Here is a 20,094-nt window from a genome sequence, read left to right on the forward strand (position 1 = left end):
TGCATACGTCACACACCTTGACACTCCGTGTCATTAATCCAAATATCTTTTATTGGCACTTTTTAAATAAACTGATGTAGTAAAACAACAATACATATTGTGATATTGGCTTACAAAATAAGAGTGGCTAAGGGGTGACAAACAGACACATGTCTCTTCTAGGTCAGAAGTAATTGTACTTCCTCTGCACCATGTGAATACTTCTAACACAATAATCACACTCTATTGTCCCAAATTTACCCTGATGCCTGAAACCGGAGCTATCAAACATACATTTGTTGTGGTGTAATTCACAACATTCAGGTGATTCTAAAAGCATATTTCAATGTATTGATTAACATCATGATCACAATAATCAACTCAAGCAAAAACAGTGTATACAGCTCCATGGTGTGCATATAAAAGTCACTAGCGCATAGGACTTTACAAACTAGGGTATGTGGAACTCAAAAATTATCTATAAAGCAAGACTTTTGTATTGTTCCAACAGGCATTATGTGTTGACAGGCATTGACTATCATTTATGCTTTGGAAAGATACAAAGTAGTGTAATTAAGATATACATCAAAAAACAAATAGAAATGTGTTGCTATAATAACAGTTATCAAAAAGCGCTCCCTCCCTCGTTCCTGTAAGATTCCTGGGAGATTATTGTGCATTTGCAGAGTGGTTTCTAATTTTGTGATGTAAAATTAACACTCAACGTTTTTCTCCCAGGTATTATGAACGGAACCATGTCTTTCTTTTAAGAGCTACAGTGAACACCTGTGTTTACATGACAACAATTTTTAATTTGGGAGTTGAACAATTTTGTTCAGTTGACCTCGTAAAATGAGGGAATATAAAATAAAAATCAATACAGGCATAAGAGACACACCTTTAAAAAATATCTGCAGTATATGGTTTGAACCTGAGAAATGCAGGCAAGGTATGTGAGGAAAAAGGCCTGTATTTCAAAATCTCTGGCAAGTATTTTGGTATATTAGAACTTGGCAGCAGAAGTGAGGAGAAAATTCCTGTTAAGTCAAAGAAAGAAAATTCCTCCCAGAAGGTGTTTGTATGTAGTCTATCGGAGGACAGTTGCTGGAAGGTAGGGGATCGATTTGAGTCCTTCTGAACGTTGCTTATATTCAGGCTAGAGAGGCAACTTTGTCACAGTTGCTGGTGTAGTGGACATCCGGTCTGTCTTTCTCCGAGTGCTTCCTGTTCCAGCAGGGAAGGTTGAGCAGAAAGAGAATGAGTGCCCCCAACTCCACACAGGCCCCACTGAAGTAGAAAGCCAAGTCATATGACTGAGTCCAGTCAAAGAACCACCCTGGAAACAGATGAGAAAAAACATGTGAGCAGAGTCAGCAGGAATTCCTGTCATATACAGCAGTCAGCTAAATAATGACAAGCCGGTTCCTGATTCATGTCAACATGCCCTTTTCTTTTCTTTGTGCTGCCTGGTTTAACATGTTGCTCTCATGACCTTACGACAGGGTTTATCCCAGCAACAAAATAGTTGACATACACTCCCGTTCAAAAGTTTGGGGTCACTTAGAAATGTCTTTATTTTTCAAAGAAAAGCACTGTTTTTCAATAAAGATAACATTAATCAAAAATACACACTATACATTGTTAATGTGGTAAATGACTATTCTAGGTGGAAACGTCTGGTTTCTAATGAAATATCTCCAGAGGTGTATAGAGGCCCATTTCCATCAACTATCACTCCAGTGTTCTAATGGTACATTGTGTTTGCTAATCGCCTTAGAAGACTAATGTCTGATTAGAAAACCCTTGTGCAATTATGTTACACTGTAAAAAAAGATCCTAATTTTACGGTAAATAACTCTAAATATTTACAGTATTTTTCTTTCTTTTTAAATTACATACAAAACTCTGTGAAATTACAGACATTATCTTTAAATTAACAACCCAACTGTTAATTTAAGTTTTATGCTCATAATACAAAATAACATTTTTCCCATTTTGTAAAGAAAATGACTGTATTATTAATACAGTCTTTTACCGTTTCTTAAATGACATACAAATTCATGTAAAACAACAATTATTACCTGTAATTAAATGTGGAGCTCCTTATATGAAGGTTTATGTCCATACTAACAATTTAACGATTTTCTTTGTAATTTTAAGGTAGATCATATTATATTTATATTAATGTGTACTTTTACATTCAAACTCTGTAAATCTGAATCTAAATGTAGCTAACTTTTGTCATTACATTAAACATATTGCATTTTTGAAGAGTACAAAGTAGAAGAAATAATAGGTTTTGATACTTGTTCTTTATAGGAGCATTATAGGGCGACCGTGAGTATTTGTCCAGTGTCGGTGTCCCGGAGCGAGACATCTAACTTAAAACTGTAAGTTGGATAAAGGCGCCAGCTAAATGCATGTAACATGCTTGAAAGTTTCAACCTCAAGAGAGCAGTGCAGCAGAAACTTGCCATATAGGATTTAGTGTCAACTAGAAATAAGACCGTCACAATGGCAATGACCACCACGAGCGGAGTGCGAGCATCCCAGATAGCAGTTGGTCCTATCCGCCTCCTGTTCGGTTTGGTCATGCCACCGGATCCGCGCACCATCAGACAGCGTTGTGACTGCGGTGGATGCTCCAAGTTGTTGCCCTTCGACTTTTCAAACTGGTATTTTCAAAACTGCAGCTCTTTGCGCAAAAGCGAGTTAGGTAAGTGTTGAATTGTGTTGCTACTGTCGAATTATGGCTCGTTTTCTTAAGAGTTCCCTCCTCTTTTGGCTGCCGCTAACATTGCTTTGTGAAGTTTGAGGTATTGTTAGACTTCAACGTAAATAAGTTATTACCGTAACATCCCGGTTTTAAAAGAAAAAATCGTATTTAATCACACACAGTTGGTGATGGTGTATAAGCTGATGTTGCTACTGCACGTCCCTCTGCCAGGGCTGGTCCAGCTAACTACCAGGTGTGGTTCTCATGGAGCTATCTTCTGCAGCTAGCGCTGAATTGTCAGTGGTTAGGTTACTTAAGCTCAGCAGGGTGCGGCGATGGGCTGAGCCGAGCTAACGCCAGCCGCGAGCTAATAGCGCCAGCTCGCGAGCTAATAGCGCTAGCTCGCGAGCTAATAGCGCGCGCCAGCACAGACCTGTTTTAATTTAATTCTGCATGTATTGAGTTCTCAACACGTAACTTAGAATTTGCAATGTCATCCTCACAGTTGTACAGAAGTGACAACACTGTTGATCGCCATCTCTATAATTCAGGTAAGCACACATTCTTTGGAAGGAAATGTTTTCACAGCAACTTAAAGACACATTTGAGAGGGAACCGTATAACCTGTTTAACTTTATAATGACCAGATTTGTATTAATTCATTAAAATACTATCTTAATAGCGTAGTGTTTGTTAGGATCTGTGTGTTTCCTGTTTTATGTTGAAGTCCCTGTCTCGTTTCCTGTTTCCTGCTCTTCCCTCCCTGTGCTTGTCTGTTTCTTTCCTGATTGTTTCCAGACACGCCCTGATTGTTTCCACCTGTGTCTCGTTCCCCTGTGTATTTAATCTGTGTCCTTCTGTTTGTCTGGTGTCAGATCGTCTTTTTTCGTTCCCGTGTGGTGTTGTCCGTGTTCCTGTACTGAGAATAAACTCAGTTTTTCGTGAAACTCCTGCTGCGTTTGGGTCCTCCACACCACGCATCCGTAACAGTGTTTTTATAAAAATGACTTGACATGCTATATAAGCACTACAAATTAATACAATTGAGAACAAATAGATATTGTATATTTCCTGAAAGAAAAGATGCATTTCAAACATTGTTTGTATTTTGGTTTGTTTTAGATAAAAATGAACAGAAAGAATGGGCCTGTCTCCAGCTCCACCATTAGACGGAGGGTCCGTCAAGATGTTTTGACTACATCACTGTGATTGATGGGAAACTGAATACAACTTTGACTGTTAAGTAAAGTTTCTTCTCTTCAATGTGTATAACACGCCTATTATTGCCGTTTAATCTCTTTTTTTACGGTATACCTCGTGTTTTCAAACACAAATTTTCATACTCCTGGTTATAAAGAACTTTAATAGTTGCAAAATATTATTTTTTTCAAAGTTCTTGGAACAGAAGGTTATATTTCTGTGACAAGTGACACTGTTTGTTTCTTTCCTCTGTAATTCAGGATGTTCCACTTCATAGAATTGTTGACTAACAAAACGGTAGCAGTAGTGCCACAAAGCTATACCAGCTTTGTGGCACTACTGCTACCGTGGCCGAGGGACGAAAGGGTGGACAAGGCTGTCAGGCGCCGAAGCAACAACCTGGACCAGACTGGCAGACACGTGACGTCAGAGTAATTGGATCATGCGTATGCGTATATTAATATTGTATTAATTGGCGTTTTAAACGGATATAAAAATCACTTTGTTATATATGTTGGGGAAACAACATTTTAATCACATTGTTCTGTTTATAATTCTGTACTTTTCATTGTGTTTATGTGACTTAATTTTAGATAATTACTTGGTGGAAATATATGTCTTCTGCTCTACATCAGATCTCCAGTCAGAAGAGGAGGCAATTCCTAAAAAGAGGAAGCCAATGCCGGTGTGAGTAAATATGTATACATTTTATTCTTTAGAACACTTTTACCTTAATAAAATAAAGCGTCTGTCATTCATTTTTATAGTATGACCAATTAGTTTTTTTCTAGCCATTTCTATGGAGACTCGGATGGAGACAGTGAAAATGAAAATTCCCCCCACAAAACAGGGGTCCAACCACTAACGGGACAGTTGTCCCTCCAATCATTGCCTCCTCCTAACTATTCCATGTACTCCATCACCAGCAGGACAGCGAACACGCCAGTGGGTCACGCCCACCTGGCGAGGGGCGTGGTGTGGTTCAACACCATTGCCTGCTGTGGTGAGCAACACCTCAAACGGCTATGGGATTCAAATTGAACCTTTTAATCATTTAATTTTTTTAAATGTTAACAATTGTTAATTGGATACAAGACATGCAATACACACTGTCACATTGAATCCAAGTGAATATGATTATTATGATTGCATTAATGAAATTGTATACAACTTGATATTTCCATATTTTATGTAAAATCTCTTAATCGTTACATTTTTTAACTGTTTTTCGAATGGTTTTTTTATATAGCTGTTCCAGTTCAAATCCTAGGCATGCTGGAGACAATTACAGAGGTGAGAGACCCGGTTCCGTTTCCTGTACCACAATGGAGGAAGTGGACCTTTTGAGCAACGGCTCAAAGATCCCGTCAACATTCTAATGAGTGGTGAGTTTTTGTTTTAAGAATCTCACTAAAGCTGATTAAAATCTATTGTATGTAATTAACACTAGACAATACCATGTTTGATGGAAATGTTTTTCAAACATTCTGTAAAGTATCAAATATTAATCGTACTTTTCGATCCATTTTCGATTTCCTCCCAGCAACGTCGGACGACATGATGCCAAACGTGGAACATCCCGAATGAATGGAAAAAAATTATTCAGTCAAATGACATCTAAGACTTTGCTCCTGCGTAAGTAACTCATATTTAATGAAAACAATTTGGATTCACCCAGAGGTCTTGAGTAGTGTTCAAACTTACAAATAACCATCTTTCCCAGATCTTTTTTAACGGTGCTAAATAAAATGTTTGAATTGCAACTTTATTCTCTACTTGGGTAAATGTTACTCGACTATATCTTTACATAATAGTTATATGATATATTGGCTCTAAATATAGCATAGCACACCTTAAGTGCCAGACAGCTACTAGATTTTAGACTGCATTTCTGCTCTATGTTGCACTGAGGATTCATGAGATTTTGTATCTGCTTGTGTGATTACAGATGCCGTCAGAAAGAATCATGCCACACATGCATCCACTGATGAACAGATTCTAAAGCATGCCATTAGGTGGTTCAACCTGGCAGCAAACCGGGGTAGCTCCAGGAGGCGTGCTACTGTCGACATCCCCCACACTGAACAGAATTAAAAATATATATTTATATTTTTATATATAATATATATTTATATTTTTATATATATATACACACACACCAGTTCTCAGTTGGAAGTTCCACCATTCACTTGAGGCCACTGCGACCTATTCTCTGGGAGAATTGTGGTATTTGGGTTAGGTGGTCGGTATTTATGGTTGTATTAGTTGTAGCTCTTGTGTTCTAATGTGAGCTATAGTTTTTACTCTATATGTTGGTGTGTATATATTGTCTCGAACTAATTATAAATAAATATGATTCATACATGTACAAGAAATAATTTGATGTCCTTTTAATAAACTGTTTTTGATATTATTTCCGATTGCATTTCTTTTTTCCCCATTGATGCATATTAAATATATGTCGGTATGTAAAGTAATTGATCCGGGCCAAATGAGCTGCTTTATGGAAGGATCCAAATGGAATGAATATGGGTGCACGGTTGCACATCTAGCCACTGATCCGGAGCCTATGACGATCCGAGGGAGTCAGTTTGCTATCTGTGATATTAATTGTGTTACATTGAACTGGAATAGGCCTTTACTGTTCAAAATATTGAAAATGACAATGCTATTAAAAACATTTGATTTCCACATTCCAAGTTGTGCAAGTAAAAAATAGTGTGAGTTTGGCCTGTATTATAGAGATTTATGCCCACATGGACACTTCCAGGCCGGTTAAATTAACTGGGTTTGCCCTAACGACGGAGGCCCGATTCTGCCATAGTTGCTTGCTACTTTGGGTGTCCTTTAGCCAAAAAGACAGTAACCTTTGCCCATGTGATTGAGGCCCAGTGCTGCTATAGTGCATGCCGTCTTGGGCATCCACACAACGGTGAAAGAGGGGGAGTTTGGCCCTAAGAAAGTAGGCCTTGTGCTGCTGCAGTGCATGCTGTCTTGGGCATGCGTAAGTCAGCCAAAGACTGTGCATTTAGCCGGGGGAATTGAGGACAGCAGTTTCTTTATCCGAGAAACAGCGTTGTTGGCTGCCTTTAATTCAACCTTTTCAGCCTGGACGCAGAGCTCAAGTAGTCTTGAATGTGCCTCCAAAAATGTATGGTATTTACGGGGTTAAATCAGCCTTTTCATCGTTTTGACGCAAATTGGCAGAGATCCCGAAGTTATACTCAGCCAATTTAGCCTGGAGATGATGCATGTGCATTATCAAACTGCACAATTACTGTTGAATCTACCTTGCTTCCATAGACAACTAACATACTTTAAAGACATTCACTGTCTACAGTGAGCAGTTGAACAATTAAAATGTACATTGTCCCATATAAAGGATGGCTAATGGCCGAACTACTTTGGCCAACACCTTGGATCTGCTGGATTTGAGCTATGCAGAAGAATAAAGACAAGAAGAGGGGGAAATGGCTTCACAATGGATTGACTTGCTACATGCGGTTAAAAGTTTGAAAACATGTTGCAACCTCTATGGGATAATGGCCATGTTGGCAAATGAGTGTTGCTGTGGGCAAAGGCTGAACTCGAAACCAACCTGCCGCATAACACTGCAACACAGTTAGGGGGAAATGACATTGTCATGTTTGCACAGTTGGCATTTTGGTGGTTCTAAAGGAAAGGTCAGATTTGTTAAAATGCAAGAGGGTCATACTATGGGCCATCTGAATGTAAATAGAATGTCACCATGATATCAATCCAGCGATAAGCAATATATGCAGTGATTATTGTTGATTGTTCCATCTCAATTGCCGTCATCAGTCCTCATTTGGGTTATTGTGCAGGGAATGGCACTAAAACTTTTTACAAATATTTGGGTGCTTCATTTTCTTTAATTAAAGACCCACTAAACACTGGGCCTCTACTTGTGTGTTCTTGTGTTGAGGCTAACCGGGGAAATAATAGTAATAATACAAATAATAATCTACCACTTCTGAGTAGACTCAATGTAGAGGAAACGCTTCATATGGATCAATGTGTTGGAGTTCTGTTGACTGTAGACTAGTAAGTATACTACAAAGGAATTGAATGACCAACCGTCGTCGCTCTCAGCCAGCCTTAAAAACATACTAAGTGTGGAAATATATATATATATAGCCTACCATGTGTCTATGTGTGTTTGTGTTAACCTATAGGTATTATTACAACTTTACCATATAGTATTTCATTTGTATTCATACACTGCAATGGAAAGAGTTAATTGAATATACCAGCCTATAAATACAACTAAATACAGACATTTCTTTAGTTTCTTTCAAAACAAGTCATCTTTTTCTATATTTGTTATGTTACCACGCTAAAACCATTGCTATTGGCTGTCTCCCCACGTTGCTTTGAACATGATTGGATAATCTGCCTGTCACTCAGAGAACTGGCCAATGAGAAATGTCCGCGCCTCGGATTTGAAATTGCGTCTGTTTGAGCGGGAAGCCGCAGCGGGGCAGGCGCTACTCGGCAGGTCTGCTAGTGTCTGCTGTTGACCTACCTGCATTATTACCTGAAGTATTTTACATATGCCTGCGATTTTAACTTGTGGGATGTCAACGGAGAAAGAAAGACTGGGACACAGAGGAAGGATCATACGGGATGTGGTGACCAGCAAATTTGCTGTAATGGATATCCTGCAAAATTATTGAAGATATCAGGTAAGAAAACATTTTCACTGTTACTTTCTGAAACAACCTAATGTAATTTTCTGTTTAGCATAGTTTAAACATATTTCATTTAGACATATGGAAACAAATTAATCATTTTATATGTTTAAAAGTAATGTTATTACATTAAAATCAGTTAATTAGTGTGTTTAATACAGTTCATAATGGATTAAATAATGCTATAGGTGGATAAACGGACTGTTACAAAGAGTTTGGTTAGCTAGTTAAGTAAACTAGCTTCAGGTAACGTTAGCTTGTTGGCATGATTCTGTCTCACAACCAGAAAACATACTTGAATGTGGTTTAGGGTGGGTGACATGGATATAATTGACAGTATTCTTCACTTTTTCGAACCGTACTGCACACAGCACTGGACCCTGAGCAGTGCATGGCCTGCAAGATCATGAGAAGGCTGAAGAACCAGGAGTGACAAGATACCACTGGATGGTGGGGCACATAATTCCACTCAGGAGGTAAGCAAACAGGCAAGACATAGAGAGAGATAGGATTTGTTCTTACAAAAAACAATATAAAACAGCAAACATGTGCATTTAAACAGAAACAATACACACATACATACTGTAAAATGTGTTGTGTTCATTTAAGAAGCCTGCTCAAAACAAATGCATGCATGAGTTACTCTAAGTCAGACTGGGAAATAAAGCCTCTAATTTTGTAAATGTTTCTGAGTTGGAAAAAGGCACCTTGGTGATGCTGGTGATATGATTCTTAAAATTGAGTTCACCTTCCATGGTCACTTATAGGTTTGTGATTTGTTTTTAGTGATCTGAAAATGTCTGTTTACCAACGGTCCCCATCCAACCTGACAGAGCGTGTGAGGATCTGCAGAAAAGAATGGCAGAACATCCCCAAATCCAGGTGTGTAAAGCTTGTCGCGTTTTATCGAAGAGAGGAGGCTAACTGCCGCTAAAGGTGCATTAACTAAGTACCAAGTAAAGGGTCTGAATACGTATGTCAATGTGATAATCCAGTTTTCTTTTTATTGCAGGGTATTGAGTGTAGATTGATGAGGTAAAATTAATTCAAATGATTCTATCATAAGGTTGCAACATAACAAAATGGGAAAAAGTGAAAAGTCTGAATACTTTCTGCATGCACGAAATATGTGGTGGCAGTTTTTCTGATTCATTTTCACATTACCCTTTTCAACACTGATAATAGCTAATTACACGAAACTTTCTTATATTTTTCAGCTCAATAAGGATTGGAACAACATTGACGGGGGGAAACACCCAAAGTCCATCACTCGTAGTATCCACTGCAGCATATATAAAAGATATTAGTCCATTTGAACCACTATTGCAAAACCTTACATTGTGATTAATATTAGATATGATTTCTCAAGTACTTTAATGATCTGAGCAAAGCACTTTTTAAGACAGTTCTTCCACTGGCCATAAAAAACTGAGGAGCTTTTCCTTCGGCTTTCTTTTTTGAGGCAGTGGCCCTGAGAGGTCAGGGCACTGCAACTTAATAAAACATGCTAATAGACAAAACACAAGCAAATTAAGAAAACAACTTCATCAAATTGACAGCACATGTGCAGCATTTAGAAAAAGCGCTGCAAATTCAGCAACACTGTACAGAAAAGCGCTGCAAATTAAGAAAAAGTGTTTCAAGAGGACACTAAATCGTGATGAACACAGCTTGGACAGGCTTGCTGTTGCTATGGTTTGTTACTCATGAAGTTATTGAAATCGGGTATTGTATCATCTGTTTACGCTAGGGACCTACAATATGCTACTGCTCTACTCACGGAAAGTGAGCTGCATGCACCTCGCAGGACCTTGCAGAGCGGAAAAGCTGAATTATATCAGTCATTCTGATTATTTCTGAGGAGATTTGACAGATTTTAAACTGTACTATCCGGTTTAACAGTGTGGACAGACAGCCTGTAGCCTGCATCATATTCATGTAGGCATTATTAGACAAAAAAATATACAGACGTATAGTCTACAGTAAGCCAAGCATTCACATGAGACTTCTTTCCTTGAAAAATCCCCAAACAGACCACTATTACCTTACCTGAAATGAACATACCTCGTACTACTATCACCACTATAAAGTTATTGCTTATATGGTTATTATGCAAGCTACAGTTAACGTAACTTTTTCAATTTTGAAGATGAGGTCATATGAGATTGAATTCTGCTTTTCGCTCTGCAAAGTCCTATGAGTTGCGTGCAGCGGTCACTTTATGTGCAGAGTAAAGCAGCAGCAAAAGTCAGTTCCCAACATAAACAGATGGTATACGGAGCCGACGTACGGAGCCAATAACTTCACGAGTCTCAAACTAGCAGCAACAAACATGTTCAAACCGTGCTCAGCACCATTGTCCTTTGGAAACACTTCTGTTTTCTGTATTTGCGGCATGTTTTCTAAATACTGGACATGTGTTGTCAAATTGCTAAAGTTTAATCTTAACTTGCCTGTGTTTTGTCTTTGCATGTGTTTTCTTAAGTGGCAGTGTGTTGATCTCTCAGGGCCACCGTAGAGTTAGCATACTTTTCAAAGACATGTCGTCATCATTATCATCATCTACCCTTTTTATTTCTAAAGGCATTGAGGAAAAGACCCTCAGACATGTCAGAATCTAATTATCGGTGGTTGGTTTGATCTAGATGTATCAATTAGCTTCTTTACATTGTTTAGCTACAAGTGTGTTTACCTTGCTATGATACATCTGTGAACGTGCCCATTGTTGTGAATCCATCTCTTTCTTCTTTTCGTGATTCACATGTTTCTGATGGAGTGTAGCTTTAAATAGGTAATAATTTAATTACTATCATTCTCAAAGCTGACTGTTCAGATTGACAGAATGTCAATTGGTACAGACAATTTCAAAATAGTTAGTTTAAGTTTGTTTAAAGGAATGGGAAGAAATGAAAGCCAACTTTCTCAGGACTTTCCAGTGAATTTGTTTGTCCTTCTTCCCCCCAGATGCACCGAGGATCTGGCTGATTACTGGAAATTTGGAAGATTGTTCTTTATCTGCACTGTCACTTCTGGTAAATATTTATGAAGAAGAAATATACTTTATTAATCCCCAAGGGAAATTAGTTCTCTGCATTTAACCCATCCTTAGTTATTATGAGCAGGGCTGCAGTGATGCGCCGGCCGAAGCAACTGGGGTTCAGTGCCTTGCTCAAGGACACTTCGACTTGCAACTAATGGGAGGAGCGGATCGAACCGACAACCTTGGGGTTGCAGGACGGCCCTCTTACCCCACTGAGCTACAGCCGCCCACAATTATGGACCTTTTGTGGTATGTTTTGCTTTCACTTATCAACTGATAGTGAATAATTGGTTGATTTTGAAAATGTACATTAAATAAAATGTTTTAAAATCAATATTGGTGTGTACTTTATATGTAATTCAGTTTCTAACCCCTACTTTAATTGAAACATTGAATGTTTTGTAGATGTTTCAATGTATTTAGATTTTTCACAGTAATCTCAAAAGCTTATATTTCATAATAATTGAACACTTGTAATAGTACAGGAGAAATCTGTAAAATCACAGTATTTCACTGCAAAACCTTTATAAATATCATTTTATTGAAGGTGTTTGATTGTAATAATATAGGAAAAATCTGTAAAATCACAGTATTTCACTGCAGAACCTTTAGAAATATCACTTTATTGAAGGTGTTTGATTGTAATAATATCGGAAAAATCTGTAAAATCACAGTATTTCACTGCAGAACCTTTAGAAATATCACTTTATTGAAGGTGTTTGATTGTAATAATATAGGAAAAATCTGTAAAATCACAGTATTTCACTGCAGAACCTTTAGAAATATCACTTTATTGAAGGTGTTTGATTGTAATAATATAGGAAAATCTGTAAAATCACAGTATTTCACTGCAGAACCTTTAGAAATATCACTTTATTGAAGGCGTTTGACTGTAATAATATACGAGAAATCTGTAGAATTACAGTATTTCACTGCAGAACCTTTAGAAATATCACTTTATTGAAGTGAAGTTGACTGTAATAATATACGAGAAATCTGTAGAATTACAGTATTTCACTGCAGAACCTTTAGAAATATCACTTTATTGAAGGTGTTTGATTGTAATAATACATTCAAAATCTGTTGTAAAATTACAGTATTTCACTGCAGAAGCTTTAGAAATATGACTTTATTGAAGGTATTTGACTGTAATAATATAGGCAAAATCTGTAAAATTACAGTATTTCACTGCAGAAGCTTTAGAAATATCACTTTATTGAAGGTATTTGACTGTAATAATAAAGGAAAAATCTGTAAAATAACAGTATTTCACTGCAGAACCTATAGAAATATCACTTTAATTAAGGTGTTTGATTGTAATATTACAGGAAAAATCTGTAAAAAAACAGTATTTCACTGCAAAATCTTTAATGAAAATTACTGTAAATTTATGGTTTTCGTCCTTTATTTGAAGTAAGGTATTTTACCTTAAATTTATGGTTTTTTTTTGTTAGCCGTAGCTGCCACTCATTTGACCTTCTTTTTACGGGTTTTTTTCTTACAGTGTAGCACAGCTGAAAACAGTTATGCTGGTGATATAAGCTATACAACTGGCCTTCCTTTGAGCTTGAAGTTTGAAGAACAAAATTAATACTTCAAATATTAATCATTATTTCTAACCTTGTCAATGTCTTGACTATATTTTATATTCAATTTTCAATTCATTTGATAAATAAAAGTGAGCTTTCATGGAAGACACAAAATTGTCTGGATGACCCCAAACTGTTGAACGGTAGTGTATGTGTTCCACTTGTATCTCACCAATAATTACACGTGTAGCAAGATAAAGAAAAGCTCTCCTACCGACAACAGGGGGTCCCAGCATGATCCCAAATCCCCCGAAGAACATGAGGATGCCGTGGGCTTGTGTCAGTTTGTCCAAGCCGACGATATTCGTGGTGATGTAGGAGGTGAGAGTCCAGTTTCCAGAGAAGAAACCCAGGGCCACAGTCAGAATCTGCAGTCCCAGATACGTTTGAGTGCTTGGGATAAGAAGCAGCGCCACACCTCCAGCAAACATGGTGAAGGCATACAGATAGATGCCGTTAATCCACTTGATGTCCACCAGCATACCCAGCAACAGTTTACCCACACAACTGGCAATGGCCCCGATTGACACCAGAGGAAAGACACTAACTTCTTCAATGAGTCCTTCACTCTGCGCCACATCCTCTATGAAGAGCACAGGAGGGAACGCCCCAAGGCTGAACAGGAAGACAGCGATACAGAAGGCCACCATAACTTGGTCCTGCAGGATCTCGTACATGGAGTGCATGTACTCGCGGTAAGCCTGCCGCTTATTCTTGATGACTTTCACGATGGTCAACCCAGCCAGGAAGCCCCCTTTCTTCGTCTCCGTCTGAACGGCTTTGTCTTTGGCATCGATGGTGACGAGCAACTCCTTCACCGTCAGAGTTCTCTCCAAACTGGTCGAGGTGGAACCCGCCAGGTCATCCAGCGGAGGCTTCTCGAAAAGCTGCTCCTCTGTGCTGCATTCCAGAGCGGCCTTCTGTTTGAGGTAGTACCCCGGCATGTTAAGGGGCCTCATGAAGCCTGCGCAGGCCATGAGGTTCAGTGCTATCGCTCCGATGATGAGCAGGCAGCCACCCAGGCCGAACATCACGATCAGCTCGTTCTGAGCGGTGGCATAGATGAACGCTCCAACGCTTGTGCCTGGGTGAGCAGAGGCAGACAGGAAGTCAGTGTTTGTGTAAGTAAAGGACATATCGAACACTATAAATTAAAGTTACTTTCTGGAGAAGTTAGTGCGAGTACGGCACTTTTCAACTTCTGCTAACGGCATGACTTTTTGACCAAATTGATTTAAAACCAGTGCAGTCGATATGATCATTTAGCTCATTCATCTCTGTGTTCACAGGTTGTATCCATGTTTATTTTATCTTCAGATTCTACTGTACATGGTTGAGTAATTAAGTAATACAGAGTATCCAGGATGAAAATCACCTCGGACCAAAGAAAACAATGATGTCGGAGTGTTCTGACACGACCTTGAGTACACTTCTACATCACTACAGCAAGGTTAAACCATTGGAGGTCATCAGGAAAAATCATTTTATAGGATGTTAAATTACTAATATCCAGACTTTGCGATATCTCAGTAGCTGGGATTTAATAATGGACTTTTTTTAAAGATACATTTCGGGTGCTACTTATTAATCTCCCCATTGAAGACGATTATGTATACTGCAGCTTTAAAGTACACTTTGAACCTTTTGGAATCATTACCATCAACGTTTTAACTCTCAGCAAAACAGACCCAGTCACAAGTCGCCTTACCTACCTAAGAGAAGACTCTGCCTTTGCTACACTACAGATTATTACCTCAGTATCCCAAGGCTCCCAACAGCTCATAAAGGAAAGCAGTGAGCATGAAGCGTGAGCGTAGGGCAGAGGGGCAGTACCTGTGGTGACAATGCCGAGGGCAAGGCCACGTCGCTTGTCAAAATACTGACAGGTGATCGTTAACGTGGCTGCGTAGACCAGGCCACAACCCAGGCCTATGTTGGAGAGAGGAAAAGGGCAGACAAGGGAAGAGTAATTTGTAGAAACTCAACAATGGGAATTCAATCGCACAGCGCATGTCAGGAGAATGTGTTTAAAGGCCACTTGCATTTCTTTCAAATTCTAAGGAGTATGTATATTATTCCACAACATTGTGCACTGTGCATTTCAGCAGAAACACTCAGGAAATACTTCTTAATATGTATTTACAATGCATACAAATTGTAAAGTTCACAGTGGACTGTGCATGGGATCTCTTGCGCAATGCAAATAGCAAAACGCAAAAGAAGCATATGGTGAGCAGTAAAATAGCTGTATGTGGATGGACAGGCACTACCTACATCTAAGGGCAACTCTAAATATATAGAACTGTCTTCAAATATGCATGGCATCTCCTCAGCAGCCTGTGAGAAAGACAGACTGTGAGAGGTTCACCAGGATTAAGAACGAACGGCTGAGCTGTCACTTAATGCATGATAACAGGTGGTGTTGGGCCCAGGCATGCAAACTGGTGAGTCCGTGTGGGCAATACAGAGTCACATGGGGATCAGGCTAAGCCAGAATGTCCTTTTTTTCCTGTTACCATCCCTAAACATATAAACCAATGGGGACATCCTCAACGGGTTATTGCAGCGTGATTCTACATACTTTCTGTGGAAATGGTAAGAATTAAACTGGTGATGTAGGATAACGTCTGCCTCTGCTGTTGCATAAGAGTTGAACATTGCCTGTGCCCCTGCTTCTATAAAATCATTATTGTTACGAGATACTAGATTTTTAGAGGGATAAGAAGCTCAGTTAATACTATGGCCAAAGAGACTTCCAACACTTGTTTTTTCTCACACTGACAAGACCCACGCCTTTATCGGACGGGCTGTTAGCATTAACGTGTGTCCCCCCCCCCCCCGAGGTTATCATGAAGTGTTTCCTTACCAACCACGATCCCATAGGAAAAGATGAGGAACTGGACATTCGGAGCAAAGGCACTGAGCATCAGGCCGCCCGCCACCATGACCCCACTGAAGATTGTCACGGGACGAGCCCCAAAGTTGTCTACACAGGCACTGCAGACAGGACCTGAGGGAGAAGAGTATCGATACAAAAAGAGACAAAGTGAACGAAGGAGGAACAAAAAATAGTCAGGGAACAAGGAATAGTGATGATGTTGTTTTGCTTGTCTTGTATTCGGGATAACAAACTAATCGGATCATTCATGGTGTGAAATCCAGACTTCTTTCCCTCTAAGCAGATAAAGTGCTACATAACCTGCAGTCCTGCAGCTGACTGACAGCTGGGACATGTCGCGGACACGGCTGGGCTTCAGGCGAGATCAGTCTCGACGTGACTTTCACCTATTTGAGAAAGAGGACAGCAACAAACCCGGCTGGCGAGTGACCTCTGACGTACACGGGAAATGTGAACCAAGACTGTCACGGATCCTGTTTGCTCAACACCGTCTTGGTCTTGGAGCATATCTTTGTAATAATTTCACCAGCTTTTACCGTTGACTCGTATTTTTCTACTTTCTATTTTTTATTTTCTGTATCAAGGAGGCATATACACTCACAAGCTTGCTCAACAAATACAGCGTTTGTTACGTCTCTGAGTTTCTTCCCCGTCTGTCCCTCAATCTGCCTTTATTTCCATCCCTGTTGGGCAGCTTACGGGCTCAGTCATCCTCCTACACTCATAGCATGGATGACTTGCACTTGCTTTGCTCTTCTGGAAAAATCAATAGCAGCAACTCTGCTCAGGGAGCCAAAAGTGGCCATCTCATTGCCGTTTCTCTCCATCCGGTAGAAACACGACAGCGAGGAGAAGTCTTTAACACCTGCAGCTACAGTACACAGATTCCTTGATGATGGGTTGTATTTCCTCTTGACATGGCATGGACGCATTGCCCAGACTTTGAACACGCATTGTGTTTGCTTTGTTATCAGTGGCATGGCATCATGTGGTACAATGATTGAAATGGAAATGGCAGGAAGATCGTTGTAAAGTGTTTAGTGCTGTACTTTCAGCACTAAACCCAAGAAGATAGTATCTTCTTCCCCTAAATCACTCGTCAGCTGATATATTGCTCATAATGACGTGCAATGTATACAACTAACATATGAACTATGGCGGAAACGTAAAATAAATGACACACAGTTTTCCCTATTTGCATCTATCTCTTTAAAAGAACCCTCGAACATGAGTCCAAAACTTCACAATCCAATGCAATTCATGTTGGTCTTTGTAGACCCATGTTGAGGATTATTACATTATTAAAGCGTGTGCGACTCACTAGCGAGCAGTCCCACTCCAGCCACAAGGGAGCCCACCCAGGCCGTCATGCCTTTGCTCTCCTGGAAGGCATGCAGCCACTCAGGGTACAGCACGCCCACTGACTGGGGTGATCCATAGGCCAGGAGCTGGGCCATGAAGGAGGCCGCAACAATCACCCATCCCCAGCCGCCGTCCAGCACCCCGGTAGATGGAGCCATGGTGATGATGCTACTGCTGCCCTCTGGGATCCGCTACAGCCTTGACAGAGACGGGGGCTCCTGGGAATGACAAAACATAAGACAGTCGGAAGTTTGACAGCACAATAATTGAATGATCAGCGAAGGACATGTTAGTTATACAATGGTATTTTTAAACTGAACTTATAGCTTCCTTAATTTACACTTATTTAAAGCCTTAATGCAGGGAAGGCTGCTGCAGCACTTGGCCTGGGCAAACAGGCAGGCCACCTGTGAGAGGTCCTGAACACAGACTGACTGTGGAGGCTGCTGCCCGTTTTGTTCCCGGCTCTATTTAACCACACCTCGGAGGTGGGGAAAGTAAAGAATGCTGCACTGCTTTGTTCCCCCCTCCTTTACGATTCCGCTCTGGACCTGAAACCGTTGGGAGAGGCCTGCTGTCTCCGATGCTGACCTAAGTTTTTCAGACCTCTTTCATAAATTATGTGTAACCCAGAGCAACTTTATACATCAATGCGTCAGCCTTATCCCTTCTGTTGCGCGTTGTTGCTTCTTTTAGAGCAGCTGGTGCTTCGCTCCGTACATTAAAGATACAAAGCAGGCGTACGGTACAGCATGATGACAGTAAATAGTCTACTTGTTTATTCAAATTAAAAGACAGTAATATCCTTAAGCAAATGACAAACGTCTTATTTAAATAATCTTTTTCATTCAACAACAACCATGCCCCTATTTCCTCATGTGATCTAATTCCTTCAATTTAAACACGCGCACATTGTGCTTTTATTTGTTTTTGTTAGAAACCCATGCGACACTCACCTCAGCATCTATAACAACCGCAGCAAGACCCTTCAGAGCTGCGCGCTCTACGGGAACTTCCCATGTAGGAGGGTTTCCTTATTTAAATCCCGTCTGACAAAATCACTACAAATGACACCAACAAGCCGGCGCCGTGTCCGCGGATGAATGCCGAGCTGGAATATCTGACACCCGTGTGCCAAGATAGCGCATCATGCATCCGTGTCTTTCTTCTTTGGAGCTGGCGACCAAACCGGTTCAAAGCTGTTTCTGCTGGTCCAGCAGCAGCAGCAGCAGCAGCTCTGAGCGCAGCTACAGGAGGAAACGCGCTGCTTCCTCTTGCGCGCCTGGAGCGCCAGAAGAGCACGGAGTCCTTCCGCCCGCTCACACTGTCATGTGGCCAAAGCTATTTATATAGGCTACTTAGTGATTTCTCTGCAATACTTCTTGATGTTCTAAGTCATGGAAAAGTCAGAAAGGATGCTGGCTGCACATAGAGCATACAGACATGCACCAAAACACGCAACTATTTTACCTATAGGTTATTTTTTATATACAGCGCCTATAACAAAGTGTAAAGTTACATTATTAATTGCAAACACCATGCAGACAATTCAATTTAGTTATATATATACTTCTGCCTGGTCTAGCTGGTACTTGGGTGTGCTGACGATGGGGGCTGGGTGGAGGCGATGCTCTCTCCGTGAACCTATTGCCATCCGTCCAGTCTGAACCGGTTGATGGATGGTCATAATAAAAGCGCCACACTGCACCAGCAGGGTGCACTGCTTGGAGTCCTCTCCGTGGTGAGCCTTGATTAAAGCAGTAGGCTACATGCACAAGGCTCATAAAGTAGTCTTATAGTCTGCCCGTCACTATAACAAAACAACACGTTTTAACCTAAAGGAATATAAGAGTGATGTACATGAATATGCAGCAACAGTTAGACAGTCCGCCATGTGCAACATGGGTTAAACTGAATTACATCCAACAGGAGGGCAGTAAGATGACTAGTGAGGTGGTGCATGCATGACTTAAAGTAGCATGTCAGTGTCTGAAGTTGAAGTTTAATGTTATATAATTTGTGGCTCCTACACACCGGCCCCTAATTGTTTCTGGCAGCGCACAAAACAATTAATCATACATTTATATAAGGAGACATTACAACAGAAAATAAAACAAAAGTACCCCCTAAAACAGACGGTTTCATAATAACCTCCTATAACCCTAATGAGGCACCGTGTATGGTTCTGGGGTTTGCCTTTATTGGTCACTTGCCTCACAATTATGCTCGTCTTGGTTTGCAGACAAACAGAACGCACTAGTTCTTTCTTATCAGGAAATGTCTTTAGAAGTCTTCCGAGTAACCAGGAACTTCGTGGAGCTGTAGCATCTGCTACAAGTACGATGTCTCCATGAACAAGATTTCGTCTTTCCTTACGCCACCTTTGTCGCTCCTGTAACAAAGGCAAATACTCCTGCTGCTCTCTCCACCTCTTCCACTCTCCCTCGTAGAGCTCCGCCCTCAGACTCAAGCTCCTTCTTCAGGCTCTGGAGCCGACTGGTGAATGCTGCCCTCTGATTGGCTAACTCCTCCCTGAGCTCCTCACTCCTGTGTTCGCTGAGCCTCAGCGATTCCTCCAGGTTTTTTATAGAAATTTG

At 40.3% G+C, this 20,094-nt stretch overlaps 1 protein-coding gene and 2 long non-coding RNA genes across 3 annotated transcripts; 2 read left to right on the forward strand and 1 right to left on the reverse strand.

Annotated features, from left to right (window-relative positions):
* Nucleotides 1-28: 28 nt before the first annotated feature.
* Nucleotides 29-18,976, reverse strand: LOC130206872 (monocarboxylate transporter 9-like). Its single transcript, XM_056435100.1, has 6 exons — nt 18,454-18,976; nt 17,457-17,715; nt 16,103-16,246; nt 15,070-15,165; nt 13,451-14,320; nt 29-1,315 (listed from the first exon to the last, which is right to left on the reverse strand). Exons 2-6 carry the CDS (start codon nt 17,653-17,655, stop codon nt 1,131-1,133), a joined length of 1,494 nt encoding a protein of 497 aa, XP_056291075.1. The 5' UTR covers nt 17,656-17,715; nt 18,454-18,976; the 3' UTR covers nt 29-1,130.
* Nucleotides 5,474-6,308, forward strand: LOC130206874 (uncharacterized). Its single transcript, XR_008834204.1, has 2 exons — nt 5,474-5,530; nt 5,844-6,308. It is a non-coding gene; the product is annotated as an uncharacterized LOC130206874 (long non-coding RNA).
* LOC130206875 (uncharacterized) lies at nt 8,573-11,675 on the forward strand. The gene is made up of 5 exons (XR_008834205.1): nt 8,573-8,601; nt 9,394-9,489; nt 9,620-9,642; nt 9,825-9,879; nt 11,572-11,675. It is a non-coding gene; the product is annotated as an uncharacterized LOC130206875 (long non-coding RNA).
* Nucleotides 18,977-20,094: the final 1,118 nt, after the last annotated feature.

This window comes from Pseudoliparis swirei, chromosome 17, assembly GCF_029220125.1.
Source record: "Pseudoliparis swirei isolate HS2019 ecotype Mariana Trench chromosome 17, NWPU_hadal_v1, whole genome shotgun sequence".
In the NCBI taxonomy this organism is placed as follows: domain Eukaryota; kingdom Metazoa; phylum Chordata; class Actinopteri; order Perciformes; family Liparidae; genus Pseudoliparis; species Pseudoliparis swirei.